Raw genomic sequence first — 8568 nt, forward strand, 5'->3', positions numbered from 1 at the left:
TGTGAGGACTCTAAAACTTCACCTGAGCCTCCCTCGGCATATGGGTGAGTAGATAATGGCTGAATTTACATTTTTGGGTGCACTATCCCTTTAAAGTCTGTAAACGTGCACACACACCTGTGAACAACTCGTCACTGACCCGTCTTCGTGACGTCTCCATCATGTCTCTGCAGGCAGTGGGCAGCTGCAGCCTGTTGAAGGAAACCCTCAGAGAGGAATCTGGAAGGCCTGCTGCTGGAGGATGGCTGAGGAGGTACCACACACACACACACACACACACACACACACACACACACACACACACACACACACACACACACTGCCCACTGTGTCCAAGATGCCAGAACTGTCCTCTTCACAAGAACCTGCACAAAAGACAGATTGAATGAAAAGACTTTATAAAGAACAAAACAATGTTAATGTGTGTGTGTGTGTGTGTGTGTGTGTGTGTTTCAGGGGCAGTTACACAGATATGAGCGAGCTATCTACGCCAGCCTGAGTGGAAACCTCAAACCGGTAATTTTGTATCTGTGTGTCTTCATGTGTGTGTCCTTCTGTTTCAGTACGTGGTGTTAATGACAGGACACATTTGTCCACCTCACACTAGATTTAGAATCAGCAGATTTAGGTTTTGAGTCATTTTATGAAGTTTAGTGCTGCAAATTATGGAAACTGTCATTATTGATTGATCCGGCATCTTTATCCCTCCTGTGTGTGTGTGTGTGTGTGTGTGTGTGTGTGTGTGTCAGCTCCTGGTAGTGTGTGAGTCGTGGGAGGACTATGTGTGGGCGCACTTCAGAGTGATGGTGGACTCACTGGTTGAAAAAGAGCTGATGTCATCGGGAATGGCCCACCAGGAAGTCGAGACGCTGCCGCGGGAATACCTGGAGGCCAAGTGCGTCTCACACACACACACACACACACACACATGCAGAGAAATGTTAGTAGAATAAAAACACAGCTGACATCTGTCTGATTGTGTTTCTGTCTCTCAGCTGGACGATGGAGAAGGTGTTTGAGGAATTACAGGCATCGGAGCTGAAGGTGAAACTCTCACTATCTGAATGTGATCAGTGACTCACATGACTGAACCTACACGTATAAAACCAGCTTTCTTTTTCTGTGTGTGTTTGTGTGTGTAGAGGGTGTTGGAGGAAACCAGAGAGCATCACCACGTCATCCAGAAGTTTGTCATCCTGGGAGACCTGGACGGTAAATATCTGTTCAGACTTAAGATTCACGACGAGATGAGTTGAAACAAACGTTGACAGGAAGTGACCACCATGAGACGGCGTATCATCTCTAGTCAACAACTCTCTGTGCTTCCGTTAACCTCTCTTTGTCTTTGTCTCTCTCAGGTCTGTTGGAGGAGTTTTCTGATTGGCTGACAGCCTCTAAGCCCCTCCCCTCCCACCTGCTGCGTTTCATGACTCACCTGCTGCTGTTCTTCCGCTCTCTTGGTGTGGCTCTGAAGGTAAAGTAGACGAACTTGTCAGATTTATGATGTCACGGTCCGCCACTTTGATCCACACTGAAATATATTTACCCCTCTGGCGCCATCATGAGGTTCACGTCTGTTGTACAGACATGTTTTCTCTCAGGACGCACTGTAACGACTGTGGTGACTTTACGTCTCGGTTGACGTTTGCTCGCTTGTCCGTGTCTCTGTCCCTCCGTCTGTCTCTCAGGAGGAGGTGTGTGTGGATGTGGTGAAGGCGTACGTCTCCCTCCTGATCCGGGATCAGCAGACAGACCTCGTGGCGAGCTACGTCAGCCAGCTACCCGCCGAGCTTGCCACCATTCAGTACGCTGCCTTCTTGGAGACCGTCACTCAGCCGGAGCTCCGCCCCCGCTGCCTGCAGCTCGCCACTGAAGCTGGTGAGGAAACAAACACTGAATCACACACACGGTGAGTCGAGGAAGACGACAAACAAGATCACTGAGAGAAGATGTTTGTTTCTGTGTGTGCAGGTCTGGATGTCGCTGCGATAACCAAGCTGGTGGTGGAGACGGTGAGAGAGAGGGACGAAACCGAGTTCGCACATCACAGCCAGACGCTGGAGACGGGAACGTCAAAGGTATGGACGACACAATGGAACAGACGCTACGACCAAAAATATCTGTCGACCAAAACTTAAAAAATTGAATGCCACCACTGTGACGCTGTGCCCTGATAGGAGGACCTGAGGAAGATCGATGTCATCGACTGGCTGCTGTTTGACCCCGCCCATCGAGCCGAGGCCCTGAAACAGTCCAACGCCATCATGAGGAAGTTTCTGGGTACTTTGTCTATTTATTTATTAATCTGTCTCAGCTGTCACGTTCACCTCTGAGTCACTGACATGGAGATCCTGGACGGATCGCTACAGTCACGTGACCCTCGCAGCAGCCCATCTTGAGTGTCCCGTACTGACAGCGAGGACCATGATGCATTGCTTCCACCTGACTGTGTGACTCTTTCAGCTCTGCAGAAACACGACGCAGCGAAGGCGGTGTTCTCTAAAGTTCCCGAGGATTCAATGAGGGAGATTTGCTGCCAGTGGTCGGGGATGGGTCAGACCACGCCTCTACCTGCGGAGGACGAGAACGCCATCAGAGAACACCTGTGTATCAGAGCGTACCTGGTCTGTCCCCCGTCTGTCCTAAGAATGTCGTTATCATGACTGTAACCATGGTGATAAGATGTTAATGATGAGAGAATCCCTCTGTAGGGATCCATCAGGTTATTGATCTGAACGTGTCTCTCACAGGAAGCTCATGAGGCGTTCACTGACTGGTTCAGCCACAGCAGCTCTGCCCCCCAGAAGCCAGCACCCGCCCCTGAGGCCAAATTCACAGAGAGAGTAGCCAATGAGATGCGAGAAAAGGAGTACCAGGTACACACACACGGTTCATATCTACGTTTTCAAACATTACTCTGATGCAGCTTATAAAGTGTGTGTGTCTCTCTCAGACCTCCCTGTCTGCCTGGTCGTGCCGTCTTGAAGTTCTAACCGAAGACGTGAAAGAGAGAATCTACAACGTGCTGCTGTTCGTAGACGGAGGATGGATGAACGACAACCGACAGGTAACTGTTGACCACGCGACACGTTGAGGGCGTTTCCACGGCAGCGACATTCCAGAGAAATAATAAAGTTAAAAATACTTTGCCCCCAGATGATCTGACTCATGAAGATGATGAATTGATTGATTGATGATTATTGGATTGTTTCCAGGATTCAGAGCCAGATTCAGAGCGCAGCCACCAGATGGCAGCGCTGCGTTCACTGTGTCTGCCCCGTCTCACCTTCCTGCTGCTCAGCGTGCTGCAGAACTCCTCCAGACACCAGGAGGCGCTGCGACTCGCTGACATCATCTCATCTGACCAGCACCGCCTCTACCAGGTAATTAAAGCGTCTTAATTGATCCTGTACGCTAAATTAACTAATGCTGTATGTGTCTGTATTTTATCTTTCTAAATCTGATCGAGGTTTTGCTTCTGTCTCTGATTTTATCTCATCGCCATCAACACGGTTCGTTTCTCTCCTTTAACTCAGGTTTTCTCTAAAGAGGAGCTGAGGAGGTTTCTCCAGAAACTCAGGGAGTCGTCTCTTGCTCTGTTGGACCAAGGACTCGACCCACTGGGCTATGAGTTACAGCCATGAACACACACACACACACACACACACACACACACACACACACACACTGAGCGGTGTTTGACTCACAGTTGATTCTTTGGATTGTGTTGTTTTTGTAAAATAAAAAGTTTTTCTGTAGTTATGTCGTGTGAACTTTGTTTGAAGCACATCCTGATAACACACATAGTGTAGAACTTTAACTGCTGCTGATCAAAATGATCCAATTGACTTTTTTATGTCGACTAAATGATGACAGAGTTCAGATAAAGCAACAAGAGAAAATGTTTTGTGATACGAATTTAAGAGGCCACTGAGTTTAGTCTTTAATATCACAATGAAAAATAATTTTTGGAGGCTGAAGAAAAGAATTCAGGCTTCACAGAGGGACAGTTTCTGCACCGACATTAACTGAGGTTTTAAACGTGTTACTTCAGTGTCATAGTTTTGTTTCTTAATTGATCAGTGGGAGAAATTCATGTTACAGCAGAGAAGGAACTAAATTAGAGCGGTGACATTAAGCTAAGCTGTTATAATAAACAGGGTTCACACACAAAATTCCAAAACGTTTCCATGACTTTTCAAGGACCCCTGATAAAGAAATATTTTTCTCTTTCCTGGAGTTTTACGAACTATTCAAATATGATTTCAGCGAGCTAGAAAACATCCAGAGAGAGAAAAAGAAACGTTGATACACTGACGCATATTAGAGCTACGTTACATCGACAGCTGCAGAATAATTGATAAATAAATTTGCCTTTATGTCACGTTACATAGAAGATTATCCTGTTTTTTGTGGTAATTTTTTTCTGTTTTTCGGGGTAATTTTTTTTTCCTGAACGAGGAGACGAGATACTTCAAAATCTCGCGAGAAGCTCCCACCTGGCACCTGCAAGTGATGATGATGATTGATTCTTTATTTCGAACATATTTAAAAAAAAGAAAGTAAAAGAAAAGACATATAAAATAAATCATACGAGTTATAGTTTCTCAAAAAACAAAACCAATGTTCAAATCAATAAACAACGTATGCTTGAAAAGGAGCAGGAGGAAGCTAAGCTTTTCAGTTCCCACCCCTTATTCACCGCTCCATCATTACATATTCAAAACAAAACAAAAAAAACCCTGCATCCATGGTGACTCCTGCTCATGGATGTATTTTGCCATATGTGTCCAACTGATTCTGGAGAAACACTGCAGTGTCCAGCAGATCTGAATGGGCTTTTCGTCTGAACAACCGTAAAGTCTTAAGGTGCCTGCGTAAAGTCGACAAACTAATGATAACATCATCTATATGACTTAAAGACAAGAGGATCTCCCAGTGTCTCAAACCCAAAACAAAGTAAAACTGGATTCAACTAAACAAGCAGGTCATGTTTGCTTCCATTATATGGAGCTCTCAAGAAAGGAATGAANAAAAACAGAAAAAATGACCACGAAAAATAGAAAAAATGACCACGAAAAACAGAAAAAATGACCACGAAAAACAGAAAAAATGACCACGAAAAACAGAAAAAAATGACCACGAAAAATAGAAAAAATTACCAAATTTTTTTTTAAAAAATTACCACGAAAAACAGAAAAATAAAAAAATTACTCAGAAAAACTGAAAAAAATCCTCAATAAAACAGATTTTTTTTAATTTGTCAAGTGAATGCAATACGCTTCTGTGGGACCAATAGTTTGTTTATCCCAAATAAAGATCTGCTTCATCAGCCTACTTTCCACCATATCAAGCGACTGATTCCATCACTGAACTACACATATCTCGCAGCGAACCTCACATGATTCCAATCCCATGTCCCCACTAAAGCAGCTTTGGGACATATTTGTGCAAACCCAGGAAATACCTTATAGCACTATTTTGTACTAATTAACACAAAGACATATTTCTGAGGCCTGTGGTAATATACACACACTATACAGCACATTTATAATGCTGCGAAGTATATGCAAAATACAGTCAAGAGAATATTATGATATATAACAATATATTACAGGAAAATTAAAGCCTTTTAACTCTTAAACAAGTGTTTAACCCGTGGAAACAAAGAGGCAGACTGATGGCATATAAATGGAAAATAATTTTGATTTAAAAAAAATATAACAATACATTTTACACGTTAAAGTTTTTAAGTATTAAAGTAAAAACATGTGAATGACATGTCATGTTGTGATCCTGAGCTGCAGTGTCAGGGTTTGACCACCAGGGGCGCCGCACGCTCTCAACAGTGTGAAGGACCCGCACAGAATCAGATCGGTTATTAACGTTAGCGGATCACCTGCACGGTAAACTGGCGGATTAACGCTGCTGAAGGATATTATTTTATTGAATCAAGAATAAAGAACAAGGTAGGTGAATATATGTGATGTAATGTTTGAGTTTAATCGCGCCACAGTTTTGGCGCTGTAGCGTTAGCAGTAGCAGGTGGTTAGCATTATGCTAACAGGCCGCGGAGCCTCGTGTTTTCCTGGCTGAGTAGAGCGGGACTGAGGAGCAGCGACGCGGCCGCGGCCTGTTAACCAGGTCACGGTGAAAACGAACAGGTAGCACACATTTAACTTAACTCAAGGGACTTAAATTAACAGGTTTTAATTACGGCTTGAGTCTCAATGTTCGTTTATAGCGATTAATATTAAATAGTACGTAGCTAACAGAAGTTAGCTTAAGATTCACAAGTTTCTGTAAGTTAGCTAACGTCGATTAACTTCTACATAACACAGCTGCACACACACTTATAATAGGGTGATTGTGACGTGATATGATTTTGTGAATTATTAAAATTCAGCTAAAAGTGAGAGCTGTGTTTTTAGCCTGCTAGCTGATAACAACAGCTGGATATTAAAGGTTTGCTTTGCAGACTATAAGACGCAGTGTTGCATGCACACTCGTGTCCGTTATAATGTTAGAAACACAAGCTTTAACACATAGTTTACTAGAAATAAATATTTGTCACAGTGAAGCAGCATGCACAGTGAAACACAAGCTTCAATATCATGCACAGACTGCAGGGTGAAAGCAAAGTGTTGAACCTCTAACAAAGTTTCACTGTTTTTGTGTTTGAATTCAAAGTTTCTGCAGATTCGTCCTCCATAAATGCACGGTGACTTGTTCTTATAGTATCCTGACATGGTGGAGGAGCTGTAGTCTGTCTTCAGCAGATAAGTTAGTGATGAAGAAAGTGAAAGACGACAGGGAGACAGACAGACAGAGAGAGAGAGAGAGAGAGAGAGAGAGAGAGAGGGGAGCGGGACATGTCCGGGCATATCTGCCTGCCTGTGTTTGTGTCGTAATGGTAACCGTTGAACAGCTGAGTCATGCTTACAGTCAGCTGGAGGTGTTTCTGTGCACTCACTGAGACTGATGCCCGGACATATTCACACTCCAGGGCCATAGCATGGACTGAGACATGTTGTCCTCACAGCCTGCCAAAATATACACATTGATATTTGGGGAAACTTTCCTCTGTGCTGTCTGACTGACGAGAGGGTTAATTTAAATGTTAGTTCTTCATCACAAGCTTCATGATGCAGCCAGCTGGAGTTTCACAGTCAGCTGTATTTTTGCATGTAATGTGGATTACAGAACATAACACCAAGTCAAACTGTAAATGCACAGCTGTATGGTACAGATATTTCTTAACTGATGTCGTTTCATTAAGCGTATAAATCAGGGCTGCAGCTACATTAAGGGACGCAACAGTGTGAGATTTTCACAGTGCGATAACCATCTCAGAAAACATCGCGGTTTCACGGTATTAAATTATTTGTGTTATGCCTGAAACGCCCTTTCAATAGCCATGTTTCCATCAGCCTGTTTAGATGCACATCTAGAAGTATCGCATCGGAAAATTATGATGGAAACGCCAAAATTTGAATTAAAATCCCCTGATTCGCACAAACTAAAATACGCTCGCTTTAGCTGGGTTTTGGTTGATTCGCAAAACGGGGGATGGAAACAGTTATGTTCGACTTAAGTCTGACGTAGCGCACCTCTCTCCATGGTGATATCCACACTCCGGGTCGGGAAGGCGGTAATGCATTTACAAGCTGGTTGCCAACCACCAGGAAAACGTAGAAGAAGAAGAATGCGAGACTTGTTTTGTTTCCGGTTCTGCGGAAAACTCGCGCGAGTTCGTAGTTTTCACCAAAGTCCGTACATTTAATGGAAACACACAGGATTCATATTTCTTTTAATGCGCATTTCCCAATTTCCCCACTTTTGGATGGAAACATAGCTACTGTATATGTCGTCTGAAATGCAGCGATATCAAGTGCTTTATTTTTACAGAACATAATCCAGCAGATGGTTGGAGTAAATTAGAGAGAACAAATTCCCAATGACGTTCACTCTGTCCGTGCACTGATGTCAGTTTTGACAAAGTTAAAATTAAATATCCTTCCTCAAGTCTTTGATGATCAAATAAGCCTTCCCCCACTCCCCACTCCCCTCACCGCTGCTCTCCTCACTATACTGGCTGCTGCGCTGNATTCCACCGAATACCGAATGTGTGTTTTTTTTGCAATATTCGGCCGAATATATTCGGTGCATCCCTAATAGGAACCTTCCCCCACTCCCCTCATCGCTGCTCTCCTCACTATACTGGCTGCTGCGCTGTGCAAGTGCACAGATGTCTCAGAGTGGTGGTGCATTTGCAAAAATGTTTTGAAGGAGCAGCAGCGGCAGCAATAATTTAGCAGCGGCAACACGCCGCTGCTAAATGAATGTAGCTGAAACACNCGCTGCTCTCCTCACTATACTGGCTGCTGCGCTGTGCAAGTGCACAGATGTCTCAGAGTGGTGGTGCATTTGCAAAAATGTTTTGGAGGAGCAGCAGCGGCAGCAATAATTTAGCAGCGGCAACACGCCGCTGCTAAATGAATGTAGCGGAAACACTGATATGTACTGTGGAGTTTTAGTGCCGCGGTCTACCGTTGGTACCAGTATACC

At 44.0% G+C, this 8568-nt stretch overlaps 2 protein-coding genes across 3 annotated transcripts in view; both read left to right on the plus strand.

Annotated features, from left to right (window-relative positions):
- The window catches only part of nup107 (nucleoporin 107), a 9268-nt gene extending 5510 nt beyond the window's left edge, over positions 1-3758 (plus strand). Inside the window, exons 14-27 of the mRNA XM_050036457.1 lie at positions 174-253; positions 457-516; positions 750-895; positions 996-1044; positions 1143-1212; positions 1359-1474; positions 1689-1878; positions 1972-2078; positions 2178-2280; positions 2464-2624; positions 2751-2876; positions 2954-3067; positions 3216-3383; positions 3537-3758. Coding sequence (XP_049892414.1) covers positions 174-253; positions 457-516; positions 750-895; positions 996-1044; positions 1143-1212; positions 1359-1474; positions 1689-1878; positions 1972-2078; positions 2178-2280; positions 2464-2624; positions 2751-2876; positions 2954-3067; positions 3216-3383; positions 3537-3644 — 1598 coding nt within the window. The 3' untranslated portion in view covers positions 3645-3758. The remainder of the gene's footprint in view (positions 1-173; positions 254-456; positions 517-749; positions 896-995; positions 1045-1142; positions 1213-1358; positions 1475-1688; positions 1879-1971; positions 2079-2177; positions 2281-2463; positions 2625-2750; positions 2877-2953; positions 3068-3215; positions 3384-3536) is intronic.
- Positions 3759-5816: 2058 nt separating this feature from the next.
- Positions 5817-8568, plus strand: part of mdm2 (MDM2 proto-oncogene) — a 16703-nt gene continuing 13951 nt past the window's right edge. For both annotated transcript variants that reach the window (XR_007569371.1, XM_050036460.1), the window contains exon 1: positions 5817-5969. The gene's annotated coding sequence lies outside the window, so the exon portion shown is untranslated. The remainder of the gene's footprint in view (positions 5970-8568) is intronic.

Source organism: Epinephelus moara, chromosome 23 (genome assembly GCF_006386435.1).
Source record: "Epinephelus moara isolate mb chromosome 23, YSFRI_EMoa_1.0, whole genome shotgun sequence".
Lineage (NCBI taxonomy): Eukaryota > Metazoa > Chordata > Actinopteri > Perciformes > Serranidae > Epinephelus > Epinephelus moara.